This window comes from Aphis gossypii, chromosome X (genome assembly GCF_020184175.1).
Source record: "Aphis gossypii isolate Hap1 chromosome X, ASM2018417v2, whole genome shotgun sequence".
Taxonomy (NCBI): domain Eukaryota; kingdom Metazoa; phylum Arthropoda; class Insecta; order Hemiptera; family Aphididae; genus Aphis; species Aphis gossypii.
This window is the reverse complement of record NC_065533.1, coordinates 12,715,740-12,733,616: the sequence shown is the minus strand read 5'-3', so window position 1 is coordinate 12,733,616 and position 17,877 is coordinate 12,715,740. Positions and strand designations below refer to the sequence as shown.

General features: G+C 28.1%; 3 protein-coding genes across 3 annotated transcripts; all 3 read right to left on the bottom strand.

Annotated features, from left to right (window-relative positions):
• Nucleotides 1-3,026: 3,026 nt before the first annotated feature.
• On the bottom strand, nucleotides 3,027-6,890 carry LOC126551762 (uncharacterized). The gene is made up of 6 exons (XM_050205875.1): nucleotides 6,304-6,890; nucleotides 5,895-6,071; nucleotides 5,699-5,821; nucleotides 5,110-5,301; nucleotides 4,672-4,818; nucleotides 3,027-4,573 (listed from the first exon to the last, which is right to left on the bottom strand). The coding sequence occupies exons 1-4, from the start codon at nucleotides 6,444-6,446 to the stop codon at nucleotides 5,205-5,207; spliced, it is 540 nt and encodes a 179-aa protein (XP_050061832.1). The 5' UTR covers nucleotides 6,447-6,890; the 3' UTR covers nucleotides 3,027-4,573; nucleotides 4,672-4,818; nucleotides 5,110-5,204.
• Nucleotides 6,891-9,393: 2,503 nt separating this feature from the next.
• On the bottom strand, nucleotides 9,394-13,802 carry LOC126552349 (putative nuclease HARBI1). Its single transcript, XM_050207039.1, has 7 exons — nucleotides 13,754-13,802; nucleotides 12,512-12,639; nucleotides 12,212-12,408; nucleotides 11,775-11,919; nucleotides 11,260-11,404; nucleotides 11,068-11,187; nucleotides 9,394-9,443 (listed from the first exon to the last, which is right to left on the bottom strand). The coding sequence occupies exons 1-7, from the start codon at nucleotides 13,800-13,802 to the stop codon at nucleotides 9,394-9,396; spliced, it is 834 nt and encodes a 277-aa protein (XP_050062996.1).
• Nucleotides 13,803-13,929: 127 nt separating this feature from the next.
• On the bottom strand, nucleotides 13,930-15,557 carry LOC114126085 (uncharacterized). The gene is made up of 3 exons (XM_027989962.2): nucleotides 15,413-15,557; nucleotides 15,156-15,350; nucleotides 13,930-14,366 (listed from the first exon to the last, which is right to left on the bottom strand). Exons 1-3 carry the CDS (start codon nucleotides 15,468-15,470, stop codon nucleotides 13,996-13,998), a joined length of 624 nt encoding a protein of 207 aa, XP_027845763.1. The 5' UTR covers nucleotides 15,471-15,557; the 3' UTR covers nucleotides 13,930-13,995.
• Nucleotides 15,558-17,877: the final 2,320 nt, after the last annotated feature.

Sequence of the window (17,877 nt, the reverse complement as noted above, 5' to 3'; positions counted from 1 at the left end):
TTTCGTACAAATTTAAACTATAAACGCTTATAAAAAAAAATTGTGACTAACGATTTTTAATTTTTTTTAGCTTCAATAAGAACAACTCATAAGAAACCTTGTATAAAATTTTCAAGTTTTTTTGGTCATCCAAAATTTTTTTACTGACACTTCAAAAAAAAATTCGCATAAAAATCGAAAATTTCATTGGTCTATAAATAAATCAAAAAAATTCAACAATTTTTGAAAATTTAACTGTGTATAGAAAACACTAACATAAACATTTGGTGAAAATTGGAAGTATTTACAGTGATTAGTTTTTGAATTACATAACCATGTAAAAAATCGATTCGGTCGAAAACTGGTTTTGCGTAAAAATCTCCGTTTTCCGTCATTTTTTTTTGTTGTTTTTCTCGATTTTTTTGAAAACTGTCGGAAAATGTTTACTTTTTATCTGTATAATGCACCAATGATATTCACTTTTCCATCGGAAACCACCCCCGACGTTTGAAATTGAAGCATTATTTCGACTAGTTATGCTGTACACAGACACAAAAAAAAAAAAAACATACATCATTGTAAAATCAATACATTCATCACTCCGTTCAAAATCTAAAATAAAGTTCTATAGTTAAAATATTAAATTTGTGCTATGATGGATGGAGGGCTATATTTTAGGCCTACCCTATCAAATAACATTGTCAAACCAACTCTGACCTACAATAATTTTGAAAATGTTATCTTATTACCATTCGCCAGTCAAAATTATGAATTCAATTGTGATAGTTTTATTAGTCATCATTAAATTTTCTCATACATAATAACACTAATACATGGCCTACGAAAATGCAAAAATAACCAACTAATACGCGGGCAACGCCGTGTCGGGACAGCTTGATTATAATATATATATTTAATATACATTTTTTTACAGCAATAGACTAACATAACAAGTTATACTAAGTTTTATTGTTTTACCAACAGACAACAATACAAAAAACACGAGATGGCACATTATTGTATTTTACCCACTGTAGTAAAAAAAAAAAATGACATAACTTTGAAACTTAAGTGTTAGAAATTATAAACTTCTTATACACATCTGGCGGGGTCCGCAATCCACCACGTGTGGATGACTACATGATAATATACTGCTCTCATAATCATAAGAGAGTCTCACGGCAACGGTAAGCAGAATGACTATAATATTATGACTTGAGTAACTCACTGACTGATAAACGTAGAGCCTGAACAATGATAGATCGATGCTTACAATTTACACGGTACATTCGTAAAATCGTATCACAAATTTAGTGTGTAATAAGAAAGCATTTTACAAAATTCGCATATTAAAGTGGTGCTTTCACAAGATTTTTGAGAATCAAAACAGTCAATGAAAATGTCTAAGTTTTGAACACCGTTAAACCGAATAGTAAATAACAAATTAATCAAAATTCGAATCATATTATATAGAATTTGCATTTTTAACGGGCAACGAAGTGCACGGGGTCAGCTAGTATAGTTATAAATGAAATAGTGCGATTTTTTTAATGGAAATTTATTTTAGGCTCAGAATCACGGCAGCCGTTTCTAGCGTTGTCGTTGCCATAGATAATAATTCTTTATTATTATTATTATTATTCGCATAGATGTTAAAAATGAGTGATATCATAACAAAAACCTTTCGTAAATTACGTGTAAAAATGGCTAAGTAAAAAAATAAATTAGATCTTTGAGTAGGTACTATAAAGATGTGATATCATGAATAAATGCTAAGTATATTGAATTTAAGTAAACTTATTTTGTTTCCATAATAATTATTTACTTGGAGAGGAATTATATCTTAAAAGAAACTAAGTGTGATGACTAAAATAAAGCTATTCTTGATGTCTTGTCGTTTTTAAATCTCCTTACTGTTGATTTTTCAAGATTTCTCAAATCTCCAATTATTCATAAAGTTTCACTGTGTTTATTACAATAATTTAAAAACTCACTATTTCACGATTTTTGTTGATAATATATTTTCATATAATATAATATGATAATATATATATTTTACGTTTCTATTAATTATATAAACTTGGTATCTCAGTTAGAATAAAGTACAATGAATGGCTAAAAACGTCTGTTTGCGCTAATTGATAAGACAAAAATGTTAAGAAATGTTAATGTTAATGTTAATGTTTTTTAATGTTAAATGTTTTTTACCACGGATAAGACAAAATATATATATTTATAATAACATAAATTTAATGTTCTGGCCTAACAGTTAAAATTGTGTTTGGCAATATTTATTGGCTGAATGAGCGTTTGTAGAGTTATTATTTTTATTATAATATCGTGCGTGCATAGCAACAGCCACCTATTGATTTATGTATTCTACACTTTTGTATCAGTATTGTTACTACTGTATAGATTTAAATGATCAGAAATTCTCAATATTGTAGTTCAAATTTTATTTAATATCCATTGAATAGATATTGAAACTCTGTAAGTCGATATCAGAATCAAATGCATGATACACAGGTAATTTGTATATTTTATTTATTTATTATTTGTTTGTGTTAATAACAATTTTATTAATATTTTAGGCCATTAAGAATTTTATAACTGATCTATAATGGAATCAATGAAATTGATTTTGAAAACATTCTCAGAAAAAGTGGCTGAAGAAACCACAAAACTCGTAGTTGTATGTATAATAATTTAAAAATTTATAAATAATATATTATTTATAATGATAATTTATTTATTATTAGGAAAAAGTGGTATCAAAATACATTAAGCCACCATGTGAGGACGAAATAAAAAGTTTTATAGAATGCTTTATAGAATAATAATATCTAACTAAAATTAAGCTAATTATTGTAGCATTCGGGTGCGATATTCTAAAATGTTCCATTTCCAAAATATTAAAACAAAAGTTATGAGTTTATGACGCATCTTAACAATGTGTAGAAATTAAAAGGGAATTTTTTAAAATTGTATTTGTACAAAAACATATTATTTCCCAAAGTTGGTTTAAACTATTCTACGGAGAATTCTGAAAATGACTTAGACCAGTGATACTTCCAAAAGTGGTGAGAATGCCACTGTGGCGACACTGTATAATAATAATATAATAATATATAATAAGATTAAATGTAAATAAGTATATTATATCTAATAAATGTATAAATATATTTATTTTGTACAGTATCGATGCCTGTTATATTGGTAGACTATTTTCTTCTTACTCAGCTTACGGCGTTAATTAATATTTTAGGCAATCATATTAAAAAAATTATGGAAACTGATACAGGACGACCACTGGCTAAGGATATTGTAGAAATCATCATGGCGAGACCACAAAAATATTAGTTGTATGTATAATAATTTAAAAATTTATAAATAATATATTATTTATAATGATAATTTATTTATTATTAGGAAAAAGTGGTATCAAAATACATTAAGCCACCATGTGAGGACGAAATAAAAAGTTTTATAGAATGCGCGAAAGCGAATTCTGATTATTTAAATAAATGCCGAAGTACATTAGAAAAACTAACCAAGTGTTATGATCAATAAATTCGACCGCCAAAAAAATTGCAGAAATAAAAGTAAAGGAAACTGCAAAAGTAGTAGCCGTATATATAATAATTTAAAAATTTATAAATAATATATTATTTATAATGATAATTTATTTATTATTAGGAAAAAGTGGTATCAAAATACATTAAGCCACCATGTGAGGACGAAATAAAAAGTTTTATAGAATGCGCGAAAGCGAATTCTGATGATTTAAATAAATGCCGAAGTGCATTAGAAAAACTAACCAAGTGTTATGATCAAAAAGGATAAACTAATAACCGTAATTATTAATTACTGTAGTTATTAATTTATAATAGCTAACTGTGGGATTTACATTAATTGTTGTTTTTATTTTCAGATTTATAGCATGATTACCTAACTAGTGGGGTGTGCTAGTTGAAAATTGCCGCGCCGCTAATATTAATAATAACCTTTTTATTGAAAAATCCTTTCAATTTCTACTTTCACTGTCTCGGTAACAACTATTTCAGCTACTTTTTTTGCAAGTGAATAAATTGGTGGATGACATTGATAATAAATTTGAATGCAGTGGGCCTAATATTAATAGGACGCTACACGTAAAGTGAAACGTATACAACGGCCGAGAGAATGCGCTGTTAAGTGTTTTCGCATTCCGCAAGCGTGCGGCGTTTAAGTCACGCCCACTACTCGCCGTCGGCGGCAGGTCGACGTATTTACGAACCGTAACTGAATTCGGTCAGACGGGTATGGCACCCACATCCCTCATTGCGCAAGATACGTTATCACTTGTCAGTTATCATAGCTCATTAGTTCATTATTTACAAGATAATTGAAATTTGAAGTTTTCTTATTCTGTAGTTCTGTTCATTGTGAGTTTTCATTATGTGTAGTAATTATTACTCCACTTATGATGAGAGCTTACAAAATGCCTTTTTCCCAAGACATTATTTTTGTGGACTCTACAAGTTCATGTGATCAAAGTGGTTCTTGTATCACTTTATTTTTGGCGTTTCAAAGGTTGGTGGCATTCCTTCAGGTGCTGTCATTCATAAATATTTAACAAAAGAAAACTATATCCAAGCATTTAAATTATTTAAAAAAAGTTTAGGGGAAAATGGTTTTTGTGGTCAAACTCACCTTTAGTATTCATGACAGACGATAGTACAGCAGAACGTCAAGCACTACAAGAAGTCTTTCCGGAATCTACACTATTGCTTTGTGCTTTCCATGTTTGTCAATCCATTTGGAGATGGCTTTGCGATACCAAACATGATGTGACAAAAACTGAAAGACAATCGTTAATGTTAAAATTTAGAAATATTCTATTTGAATTTAATGAAGATGAGGCTAACAAAAACTTAAACGATTTATGTGCCAATTATTATCGTTTATGGCATTTTTTTTTTTTAATTTCTTTAATTTAGTTGAAAAGTATTTAACACCTATTACCCTTAATTTTTCTATCACTAATCTAAATATTATATTCATAATTAATTTGAAACTTGCGATGTAATCTGAAATTATGTTCTTTCTAGTCACTTAAATATTTTATTAAATAAGTAAAAATATATTTACTTTTGACTTTGCAGGTGACGTATGAGTTTTTGTGCCGTATCCGGTATTATATTGATTATTAACATTATAACAGTGTATAATATGTATAATATGTATTATGCACGATATGTATATATTTTATCATTATTACACACAAAACCTAGACCTTCGAGAACCGCATTAATTTTATTTGAGCTTTTGTCATATGGTTGTCTGTAACAAAAAAAAAAAAAACCTGTATTAATAAATTTATTTCAGAATGCAGTTCTAAATTTCAAATTTAATTTTTGATTTTCTTTCGTTATAGTTCAATATGTATAATAATATAATATAATCAGTGTGAATTTATACATTTTTGATTATTAGCATATTTATTTGTAATAAGTAATTAATAGTATAGAGTAAACAATAATCTTTGTCTATATGCATCAGGAATAGAAAAATAAATCCATGGCACGCGTTCCCGAGGTGGCACGCGAAAAATTAATATATTAATGTATAATAGATAAAAATATTTTGATAATATTACGACGGAATAATTTTAGCATATTTTCAAAATTGATAATGCTGGCTTAATGAATTTTTTAAAGAAACTAATAATATTATTTACATTTTAATCTGTTCATTTTTAATAGGTGTACCTAGTACATAATTTACGTTTATCTGAATGGAAGTCATTACTCGAGGTTTCATTTTGATTTGGTTTGAATCTATTAGGGAATCTATACGATCCCTATAAAAACATAATAATATGTAAAATTTAAAACTTCAAAATTGATGTATTTCTAAGGTATAAAAATATGTACCTTTTATTAGTCGCGAAGTACGTGCATAACAGTGTAACATTATTATTTCTGGTTAGGCCGTAGTGGCTGTAGTCGCGTCCATACAACACTTTGACCATTTTACCGGCGCGAGATGAATAATTCGGCTTGTTTACGAAATTGGTCTGATTGTTGATAGACGATTGAGCAGGTTGAGGACTATATTGGAATTAACAAACAGATTTCTTAACTTTTATTACAAGCAATATAAGTTTTAAAAAAATACTGCAATTCGTCAGTAGTGTCATTGAAGTGTGTATTATGTTATGTTATTCTCTAGAGAGTCTAAGTTGTTTAATTGTCTTATAAAACATTAACGTGAATTTTAATTCAAAAACATTATTAATTAATATAATGCAATACCTAGTTTTAGTTTTATTTTAAAAATTACCGATTAGACATTCGATCCTTCGTCGCAGACTTTACGGCGTCTGCCAGGCCGTCCAATTTAACGGGTTGGCTCCCGTCCACCAATTGGCCAGTTGGTGGTCCTGGTTTCTTTTTAGTTTCCATATAGTTCCCACGAGTGGGCATGAAGGGGGGTCACCCCGTGGCAGAGCAGTGTACCACGGGGAAGGCTGTGTACTGCAGAGGGCGCCAGGTATCTGCAGGATCCTCGTTGACACGTAACTACCTCCGTGCCAAGTGACCCCCTTGACGAGTTGGGAGTTGAGGGGTTTTTTGTCAGGGTTTTCCTTCCCTTAGGGCATTTGCTCATCGCGAGTAGGTTGCCTCCGACCTGCCACCTCCAGCCAGCCAAGACCAGAGGAAGCTCCGATACCAACCACTTAAGGTCAGTACCGAGGTTGGGACCGCTTGGTAAGACCTAGTTAAAGGCCCGCAAGCTCCTCCACCACGACAAGGTGGGTCCCGTGGGAGGAGGATTACAAAATTATAAAGAATATTTAATAATAAGACAAACTAAATAAATATACAACTGTGCAATTTATATGCATGATTATTTATCATTATTTAAATTCAACATAAATAATAAAAAATAACCATGATAATAGCCATTATACATTATATCTTGTAACATCAGCCATAATAAATAGTGTTATTAAACATACAAAATATTAAATATATACAGTATTTATCTATGAATATAATATTAAAAATATAAATTACTAAAACTGGCCAGTACCAGAGAATATATTTTTGAAAAAAATTATGATATTTTAGTCTAATATATTTATATAAGTACTCAATTTCGAAGTAAAGTTATTCAAACTATTTTATTTAAAACGAACAATAGGTTATGAAAATAAAATATTATTTACTATAGGTAGCTTTTTAAGACTGAGAAAATTTAGACAAATATATAACAAATTGTAAAATGATAATTGATATTCTTAAAAATGCAATTTCCTTTATTAAATATTATAACAAAATTCACTTATTTTATTTCCTCGATAAGTAGTAATATGCAATTATTATAGTATTAATCTTTAAATTAGATTTAAATATTAAAAACTAATAGTTAGAAAACGTTTGTCGACATTTAATTGTTTTACCTAAACAATATTATGTAAACCAATTAATGTTTTTGTAGGTTTTTTCAATAAAATCAATTTACCTGTATATTATGCATTTGTTTCTGGTATCGACTTGCAGAGTTTCAATATCTATTCAATGGACATTAAATAAAATTCGAACTAGAATATTGAAATTTTCTGATCATTCAAATCTTAACAGTAGTAACAATACTGTTACAAAAGTGTAGAATACATAAATCAGTAGGTGGCCGTTGCTATGCACGCACGATATAATAATAATAATAAAAAACCGACAAACGCCCATTCAGCCAATAAATATTGCCAAACACAATTATAACTGTTAGGCCAGAACATTAAATTTATGTTTTTAAAAATAAATATATTTTTTCACATCCGTGGGGGCTTAACATTTTAGTCTTATCAATTAGCGTAAACAGACATTTTTTATTTTAATAGCTTGCGGCTGGCATTATTATATTTCTAACAGATCATTATAGTGATTAAAAAATTATAAGAATACATAGGCACAATTTTTTTTTTATTAGCATTTGAAGTTCAAATATTGACAAAAATTCGTCAAAACTATGAATACTTGCAAATTATTTTGTAGGTATATTTCATAAAAATTTTTGTATAAGTAGCTAAGAGTTGAAAATTTAATACAAGGTTTTTCATAAGTTTAGCTTACAATTATTATAAAAGAACTTAAATTTTGTTGTATTCAGGCCATTAAAACATAAACCACCTTTTTCACCAACCACTAGAAATTATATCCTAGGCTGACAAATCATCTTCGTTCAGAATCATTTTTCGTATACAATGATAACTATCATTGGATTCAAATTTAACACTCCTATAATATATAATAATGATCCATACGGCACCTAATGTACAGCAGAACGGTACCCACTTGCCCGCTTTTTAATTTTTGATATTAGTTTTTGAAACTTTTCATATGTAATAAAGTAAAGTACCCACTATAATTATCAATTAGTAATATATATATTTTAATATACCCTCTTAAGATGATTTACAACTTTTCTTTACTAAATTATTATTATTGCAAGATTAAGGAATATTTAATAATAAAACAAACAAAATTACTATAGAATTATGTAATTTATTGCATAATTATTTATTAGAATTCAAACTTGCCAGTACCAAAGAATATATTTTTGAAAAATTAATGACTTTTTACTTAAATATTCCTAAGTACTCAATTTCAAAGTAATGGTATTCAAACTATTTTATTTAAAAAGAACAATAGGTTATGTTAAAATGTGAAATTATCACTTATGGCAGCAATGAAAATAAAATATTATTTACTATAGGTAGCTTTTTAAGACTGAGATAATTTAGACAAATTTATAACAAATTGTAAAATGATAATTGATATTCTTAAAAATGCAATTTCCTTCATTAAATATTATAACAAAATTCACTTATTTTATTTCCTCGATAAGTAGTAATATGCAATTATTATAGTAATAATCTTTAAATTAGATTTAAATATTAAAAACTAATAGTTAGAAAATGTTTGTCGACATTTAATTGTTTTACCTAAACAATATTATGTAAACCAATTAATGTTTTTGTAGGTTTTTTCAATAAAATCATTTTACCTGTGTATCATGCATTTGATTCTGGTATCGACTTACAGAGTTTCAATATCTATTCAATGGATATTAAATAAAATTTGAACTACAATATTGAGAATTTCTGATCATTTAAATCTATACAGTAGTAACAATACTGATACAAAAGTGTAGAATACATAAATCAATAGGTGGCTGTTGCTATGCACGCATGATATTATAATAAAAATAATAACTCTACAAACGCTCATTCAGCCAATAAATATTGCCAAACACAATTTTAACTGTTAGGCCAGAACATTAAATTTATGTTATTATAAATATATATATTTTGTCTTATCCGTGGTAAAAAAACATTTAACATTAAAAAACATTAACATTTTTGTCTTATCAATTAGCGCAAACAGACGTTTTTAGCCATTCATTGTACTTTATTCTAACTGAGATACCAAATTTATATAATTAATAGAAATTATTAATTGAATAGCTTTTGATTTAATGATTCTGACCGAAGTGATGAATGTATTGATTTTACAATTATGTGTGTGTGTGTTTTTTTTTGTGTCTGTATACAAAAATGCTGTCTGTGTCAAAATATTGCTTCAATTTTAAACGTCGGGGGTAATTTCCGGTGTCATAGACCATAGTGAATAGAATAATATCCTTGCTGCATTATACAGGTTAAAAGTAAGAATTTTCCAACAGTTTGAAAAAAAATATCAATTTTTTATATGTTTGTAACTAAAAACGAATAACAGAAAATAATATAAATTTTCACCAAATATTTATATTAGTGTTGTCTGTATAAATTAAAATATTTTGGCTTTTTTTGAGTTGTTTGTAGACAACTAAATTTTTCGATTTTTCTGAGTAAATTTTATTTTTTGAAATGTCGATAAAAGAAATTTTAGTTGCCCAAAAAGGACCCATTTCATGTTTTCCCGAAAATAGTTTTGTAATTTCTATTAAGAATATTATTTACCTTTTATTAGTCAAGAAGTACATGCACATCTATGTTACATTGTTATTTTTGGTGAGGCAGTAGTGGCTGTAGTCGCGTCCAACACTTTGACCATTTTTTCGGCGTGAGATGAATAATTCAGCTTCTTCATGAAATTGGTCTGGTTGTCGATGGATGGTTGGACCGGTCGGGGACTCTATTTCGGAGAGTTTTTTATTTCGGATAATTTCGATTCATTGGTAAGAATCATTTATGAAGTATTTTTGTTTACGGAAGACAAAGAATATTTATTTTATAAGCTAAGTTTTGTACGCAATTTCAATACCGGCTGCGGGGGTTCGCCCGTTGTATAAAAAATAAAATACTGAAAGAAAAGTGTAGAATACATAAATAATTAGATGGCCGTTGCTATGCACGCACGATATAATAATAATAATAATAATAATAATAGTAACCCGACAAACGCTCATTCAGCCAATAATTAATATTGCCAACACAATTTTTACTGTTAGGCCAGAACATTAAATTTATGTTATTATAAATATATATATATTAGGTCTATTATCATGCGCATAGGTTGAAATTAAAATTATTGTTCATAGACTTATGAACAAATTTACTGTCCTAAGTTATTTTTCATAAAAAAATACAGTTACTACAATATTAAAAATATTATTCTCTCCAATCGTTGTAAGAACAACTTTTGAGTTTTCTGCCTTGTAAAAAATTTGTAAACTCAAACATCATCTGTTAATTACATACCTAATAAATAATAATCATATAATAATAAAATCCATTTACCTACAGTGTTCTCCTACTATTTAGTATCCTACTGACTACTACTAAATTAGTAGTACCCATTAATGTCATATAAATACATCAAAAATGTTGTACAGTTATTTTAGTTTAATATTTAAAGTTAAAGAAGTAAATGTTTTTTTTTTAAATATTTGTTATTATTTAAAGAGTATAAGTCACGGATGCTTGCAACTTTCAACATTTATTTAGATATTAGATTGGCATTTTCTTCAAATAATTTAATCTTCAAAGTATTATGCTTAAAGAGAATATGTACCTAAAGCGCATTTTCAGAATACCATTACATCTTTCAATTGTAGACCTTGTACTTGTATGCCAATTATTATAACCAGCATCAGGAGAATCTGGCACTGGGTCACTTAGTGGCGTTAAAAGCCAAGATCTTAGTGGATATCCTGAATCACCTACAGAAGATATTTTACTGAATATATAAAATGTATCTTATACCAATTACAGAGAAGATTGATAATTTATACCTAAGAGAAAATATGATGAATGACCATTACTATGTAAATTTTCCATATACGTTGATACACAACTTTGACGCCATATATAGGAGTCATGAGTACTACCAGGAAAATTTGCATTTACGTTTAAAATTGTAGCATCTGAATCACAAACCTTGAATTGTATAATTTAATGAAATGTTAAAGTAATAGTATATAGTATTCAAGAAAGTATTAACTACCAGGTAAGTATTAGGTAAGTAGTAGGTAAGTATTACACTTTACACGTCAATTAATAAATTTAGTTAATAAAAAATAGTGTTTTGTGTAATTATTTCAGTTACAACATACAAATAATAATTTTATGAATTTCCCATGTATACAAAAAGTTATTTTTGAATGTACAAAAATAAAGGTATCTGTTTTATTTTAATAAGATTCAAGCTTTTCATAACTTATATTTATTGTTATTTGTTTATGATTTAAACTAAATTTATTACTGTATTAATTATAAGGTTACTTTAGTGCCTATTTTTATTACTTACTAGTTGAGTGTTTATACTGTGATATCCTTTCCTGTTCACGTAAATATGTTCCGGATATAGTCCATTAGAATTAGGTGGAAAAATTGCTATATGGGTGCAATCTATGCAACCTATAACTCCCGGTACACCAGTTTTTTCGTAAAATCTAAATATTATTATTAAACAGTTATACATTTTTAGTATAACTGTATAGGTAATTGATATTCAGTTATTATGGATATAGGACATAAGGTGTGTCGTATGAGTGAAGACCGATATTATATTAGGTACCCATATTTAAGTATTAAATCATTTAAATTGATTTTTTTTTGTGATTATTTAATTACAGTTATAGCCTATATAGGTATTAAAATAATAAAGTATTTATGTAGACCCCCCCATGCCAGTACCTAATGCCTTAAATCTTGATATTTAAATAATTTAGGTATAATATTCACCCTCTCCTGATAGTATTAAGTTTTTCAAAACTATCTGGGAAATGGATATAACGCTTGACAACATCAGATATATTCATTGCATCAGTGACCTCAGCTATGCATCGACTCACAGAAGCTTGGCTTAAGCCTGAAGACCTGTTATCTCCTATATCAAGTTGATAAGATCCACTTGCAAAAAATCGCAATGCTGTCAAAACCTATTAATAATTTAAAATTGTACATCAAATTGATTGACAATTTTTATTAGGTACTATACCTACACCTACTTTAAACGTAGAAAAATTACTTATTAAATTATACCTTTCTTTCTATTGAAATTGACGATTTTCTTGTTGGTTCAGACATATAAGGCGTTAATACTTCAATGAGTTCACCAGCCAACCCTTTACTTAGGCGGAATTCTTTAATAAACTGTTTATCAGATAGTTCTAAAATTAAATAAGAGCAATAATAATTAACAATTAAATAAAGGCTGTGTTTGGGGTCCCAAACAACCGTAGTTACAGTGCTGATATTATTTAAATTCTTAACTTTTCCCGGGAAATAACGTCAAAAATCTAGCCGCTAAAATATTATATTTATTTTACTGCCGTAATATATATATAATTTATTTAATGAATATAGTCAATAGGTACCATATTCAATATGAAATAAATTTTAAATATTCTTTAAAATTAATTATAATTTTTGTAAAAAGGACATAATATATTGAATGAACCTTCAAAAACATTTTGAGCTTGGTAAAATCGACGAGGATGATTATCTACTGCGTCTAACTCTACAAATTCTAATTGCTGTAACATTAACATTTGTTCAAATTCTTGAAAAGCCATCGTTTAAATTGGGGGTTTACACTACAAGTAGGTAAATAAATAACGAATAAATAATTGAATTGAAAAAAATGATTCAAATTTAAACTTTTAAACTTTTAATTAACGTTTATTGTTTGGTAGGTGTAAATACGTTTTGATTAAAACAATAAAATCACAATAAATAATGATAATAAAACGTACGAACACTCTATTCGTATGGTGGATAAGTAACCGTAAGAGAACTACGAATAATTACGTATACGTATGTACGATAAAAATTCAAGAATACGGTTTTTTAATATACTACGTAAAAATGGTGGTTTACGTACACTTTGGTCGTTCACTTTTCTTACGTTACATTCGAGAATAGACCCCCAGGACAATGTTTATAATATCGACTGATTGTCAATCGTTATGTTGAACGTATGAAAAACCTGTCACTAATTATTATAATTTGGATTTTTTTGTACTGCTATTCCACAAATTTGTGTTGATTTATATCTAGATAATACTGTAACAAGCCACACATATAAGTAAAAGTGAATGGATGTTGTGAAGTAGAGGTGAAATAAGTAAACGGTAAAAATATTTCAAAAGAGATTTTTATTGTTTTATTAGTTTCTGATAAATGATATACAATCGCCATCGTCGATTATAGCCCTAAAATACTTTGCTCTTATTATATTAACATACACGGACGTGAATGGTACCAAGTCTTTTCACCACTCACCTTGTTTAATTTCTTCCTTATTATTATTCCGTATTTTTAGATCTAACATTTTTCACTATTTAACATACTGAGTAATTTATTGGGTATCAATACTAAAGAAAACTTATAAGTTTTAAAGAGTTATGACTTAAAATTCTTAAATGTTTTTGTAAAAACTTTCATGAAAAAATAGTTAATATCAAAATTATAAAACGCTTTGAATTTTATTAGACACCACTGTCACCACTTCAGTCGAACAATGCTTATATGACACTAAAAGCAGCCGCATAGCATATAATGCCTTCTGGTGGAAATAGTTGTTGTTCATAAAACCGTTTGTCTTGTAGCAATTGACTATTCGAATTCGGCATTTTATGACCATATATTTTTTTCCTTAAACAAGGCTCAGGTTGGTCTTTCAATAGATCGGCGTATACAACAGGCGGTAAGATAAGTTTCAAAGGTTTTACTATTAGTGGGGGCATAGACGTGAACGGTTCTACCAATCCTAACGTTCCACTCAGTGTGGATACCAGGTATCTGATGTAGTGCACACGTTCCAACATGTCATCACCCTCGTTCATCTCGTCTAGCTTTCTTATCCATGTTAACACCTTTTGACGATCTCTACTGTCTGAAAAAGATACGATAGGTACCATACTTAACCAAATACAATAATATGTAGTTTGTTCTTTATAAGATATCTAAATACGAGAAGAAAATTTACTACGTTAATGGTTCGACAATGTTAATCTAGAAAGAATATGATAGAAAACTAGACATGTCAAACGGTGAAAAATCTAAATCACGGTAGTTTGGTAGGTACGTGAATAATTTTTAATGAAGAATAATATCGTATCATTCGTACCTATACACTAATCTATCATTAAGTTCTGAACGAGACAAAAAACGAATGATGAGAAAATAAATGCCAATGAAATATTGAAATGTATAATAGAAATTAAAAAAACGGACATTAACTTTGTTGTTGTGTGTATTAAGCATGTCAACAAAAAGGTCCAATTATTGTCATTGACGTGAGCACAGGTGTTGCTATATAGTTATGCAATATTTTATTTTGTATTCCTAATAAATATTTAAATAGTTAAATATTTCACGATTTAGGTTTAAGGTCCATGATATTTAAAATGTATTTAAGTATTAATATGTTCTATAATAGTAGAGAAGCAAGTAAGTCAAGTAGGTTAAGTAGAGGAATTCAAACAAATACAAATGTAAAAGGACCATTTAAATAAAAAAAAAAAATAGTTTTTAAAATTTTAACTCTTTATATTTTAATAATAAGTACCTATTTAGCAATATTATATTTGTAAATCATGTTCTTATTTCCCTAGAGTGTGATCTCATAAATATATATAAATGGCATAAAAAAAAAATCATTTTTATATGAATGTTAATTTACCTATTAAATACATCAACGTTTTTGCCGTTTCTCGATCACAGCAATATAGTTCATTGTTATTTTTTAACGGACAATCTGGCTCATCATCTTCATCAAGAAATTTTCTCACCGACGATGCATTTTCAAAATCAGTATTGGACAAATTAGCATGTACACTAATTGATTGTGCTCTGGGATCATTTTCATTGTATGTAGCTGTTTAAAAAAATATGCCAAATTTTGGCATTTATTTTTAATGTGTACAGTGTTTACTTTACCTTGAATTTGTTCTTCCTTATTTTTTGTATCAGCATCGTTCGATTGAGGAGTTGCCATATTCAGTTAGTATTTTTAAAATAATTATTTTTAATACTTGAAATAATTTAGTATTTTTCGAATGTTTAGATGTTTATATTGTAAACAATAAATAATTTATTTTAGCTTAACATTCTGGCCGATATCTAAATCGTTCGCATATGATTAACAGTAATTATTTTATTGCAGACATGTATTAAAACTAATTTCTCTACGGCTCTACTTATAACAGAATAAAAACGTGACCGAATGAATTATAAAAATAATATAATTTTATAATAACATTTTTTTGAAGTAAAACTTCTATACACGCGCTGGGAGTAAATTTTCAAGGGCGCGACACACGAGTCATAAGATAAAAATCTGTCAAGATTTATTTATTTAATGACCGATATATTTCAACAACAAAATCAGGAAAAACGATAGATGCTATATTTTCTCGTTATCTTGACATAATCAAATCAAGAACGTACATATCGCATTTTAGTTACCATAAACTGGCTATATCCACTGTATAGCTATGTTTTATGTAACTGTAGATTGTACATTAATAATTTGATATCACTACGACTGATATCGCGGAAGTTTCACTTCTCTGACCTGTACCTGCAGCTCAGAAGGTTTTTTTTCACAAGCTCATTTCACTATTATAGTAGGTATTAAGTTTAACTAGTCAGTAGTCTAAATACATCTCACCATACATATTTATTATGGTTGTTTAATAAAATATTAGAAAGTGATGGTAGATGATAGATTAGGTACATACAATTTATATAAAAATTGATAGTAATAAATAATAATAATCAAAATAATTGGTTTTTGATCAACTTGTGCCTATTTTTCAAACAATAATTGTTTTTTAGATTCTGAACGGAGTGATGAATGTATTGATTTTACAATGATGTATGTCTTTTTTTTTTTTGTATCTGTGTACAGCATAACTAGTCGAAATAATGCTTCAATTTCAAACTTCGGGGGTGGTTTCCGATGGAAAAGTGAATATTCTTGATGCATTATAGAGGTAAAAAGTAAACATTTTCCAACAGTTTTCAACAAAATCGAGAAAAACAAAAAAAAGTGACGGAAAAACGGGTATTTTTACGCAAAACCAGTTTTCGACCAAAACTATTTTTATATAGTTGTAACTTAAAAACTAATCACTGTAAATACTTGAAATTTTCATCAAATGTTTATATTAATGTGATCTATATACAGTTAAATTTTCAAAATATTTTTGAGTTATATATAGACAAATACAATTTTCGATTTTTCAGATAATTTTTTTTTGAAGTGTCAATGAAAATTTTTTGGCCCAGTCAAAATACTTTAAAATGTAATAAAAAGTTTCTCATAGTTATTCTTATAGTGATTAAAAAATTATAAGAATACATAGGCACAATTTTTTTTATTAGCATTTGAAGTTCAAATTTTGACAAAAATTCGTCAAAATTATGAATATTTGCAAATTCATAAAATTGTCTGTATTTATATCTAACGTTAAATATTCTAGACTGACAAATCGTCTCCGTTCGGAATCGTTTTTCGTATACAATGATACTTATCATTGCATTCAAATTTAACCTACCCTAGTCTAGGTCCACCCCACCCCCTAATGTACAGCAGAGCGGTACCCAATTGCCGACTTTTTTAATGTTGTTCTTACGAGTATTTTGTAAGTAATCTTGTATACAGATAATACTTGGCTTTATGTATGTATTCTTATTTAAATTTATATATTATATTATGAAGTTCTTTTACGTTTAAATAAAATGGCTAACATTTTTTATACAATGTCACATGCTTGTATTCATTAGTTTAATATCTATCATTACATCAATGCATGTAGTGTTAAAAATTTGTTTATTTCCTCCTTTCAGTTATATTATCACAAAAAGATAAATTGAACATGATAATTTCAACTCTTTAACATTTGTTCCTGGTTCTCCCTAATATTTTAAACGTATAAATTATTCAAAAATTAATTATTTTATTTTTGACCTTAATGCGACCCTGTTGCGGGTTTATTTTTCGTGTAGGTAGTTTATATAAGTAATAGTCTGGATATTGCCAAATGGTTATTATGATCAGTGTTGATTTTATTCAGTTTTCTTTTTTTCTTATTTCCATGGAGATCTTGAAATTTCATGTACATAGATGAGTTGGTACCATTATGATGATACCAATGTATTGTGGTAGTAGGCATCTATAATAAGATTTTCTTATTTCAGCCTATTAGAAGTTAGAATGCTGTGTTTCCCAACAGGTGTTTAGCGGAACCCAAAGGTTCCGAGTGCCAACATCAAGAAATTTAAACTAGGTACGGTTTAAACGACGAACGAGATCTAACTCTCTTTGTGTTAAGACGAAAAAAATTAGGGTTTCGCAAAATGTTTCAAGTTTCTTTGGTTTTGTGGCTAAAAATGATAGA

What these genes read in the sequence shown, in the direction of transcription:
- LOC126552349 (XM_050207039.1), bottom strand. Translation starts at nt 13,802, where the DNA reads ATGTTAGATCTAAAAATACGGAATAATAATAAGGAAGAAATTAAACAA. An exon ending in TTCATCATATTTTCTCTTAG is followed by an intron (nt 11,188 to 11,259) that starts GTATAAATTATC and finishes TATCTTCTGTAG; the next exon opens with GTGATTCAGGATATCCACTA. An exon ending in AAGGTCTACAATTGAAAGAT is followed by an intron (nt 9,444 to 11,067) that starts GTAATGGTATTC and finishes TTGGTATCTCAG; the next exon opens with TTAGAATAAAGTACAATGAA.
- LOC126551762 (XM_050205875.1), bottom strand. Translation starts at nt 6,446, where the DNA reads ATGCCCACTCGTGGGAACTATATGGAAACTAAAAAGAAACCAGGACCA. An exon ending in AAGGATCGAATGTCTAATCG is followed by an intron (nt 6,072 to 6,303) that starts GTAATTTTTAAA and finishes ATTCCAATATAG; the next exon opens with TCCTCAACCTGCTCAATCGT. An exon ending in TACTTCGCGACTAATAAAAG is followed by an intron (nt 5,822 to 5,894) that starts GTACATATTTTT and finishes ATGTTTTTATAG; the next exon opens with GGATCGTATAGATTCCCTAA.
- LOC114126085 (XM_027989962.2), bottom strand. Translation starts at nt 15,470, where the DNA reads ATGGCAACTCCTCAATCGAACGATGCTGATACAAAAAATAAGGAAGAA. An exon ending in TAAGGAAGAACAAATTCAAG is followed by an intron (nt 15,351 to 15,412) that starts GTAAAGTAAACA and finishes TTTTTTAAACAG; the next exon opens with CTACATACAATGAAAATGAT. An exon ending in AACGTTGATGTATTTAATAG is followed by an intron (nt 14,367 to 15,155) that starts GTAAATTAACAT and finishes TATCTTTTTCAG; the next exon opens with ACAGTAGAGATCGTCAAAAG.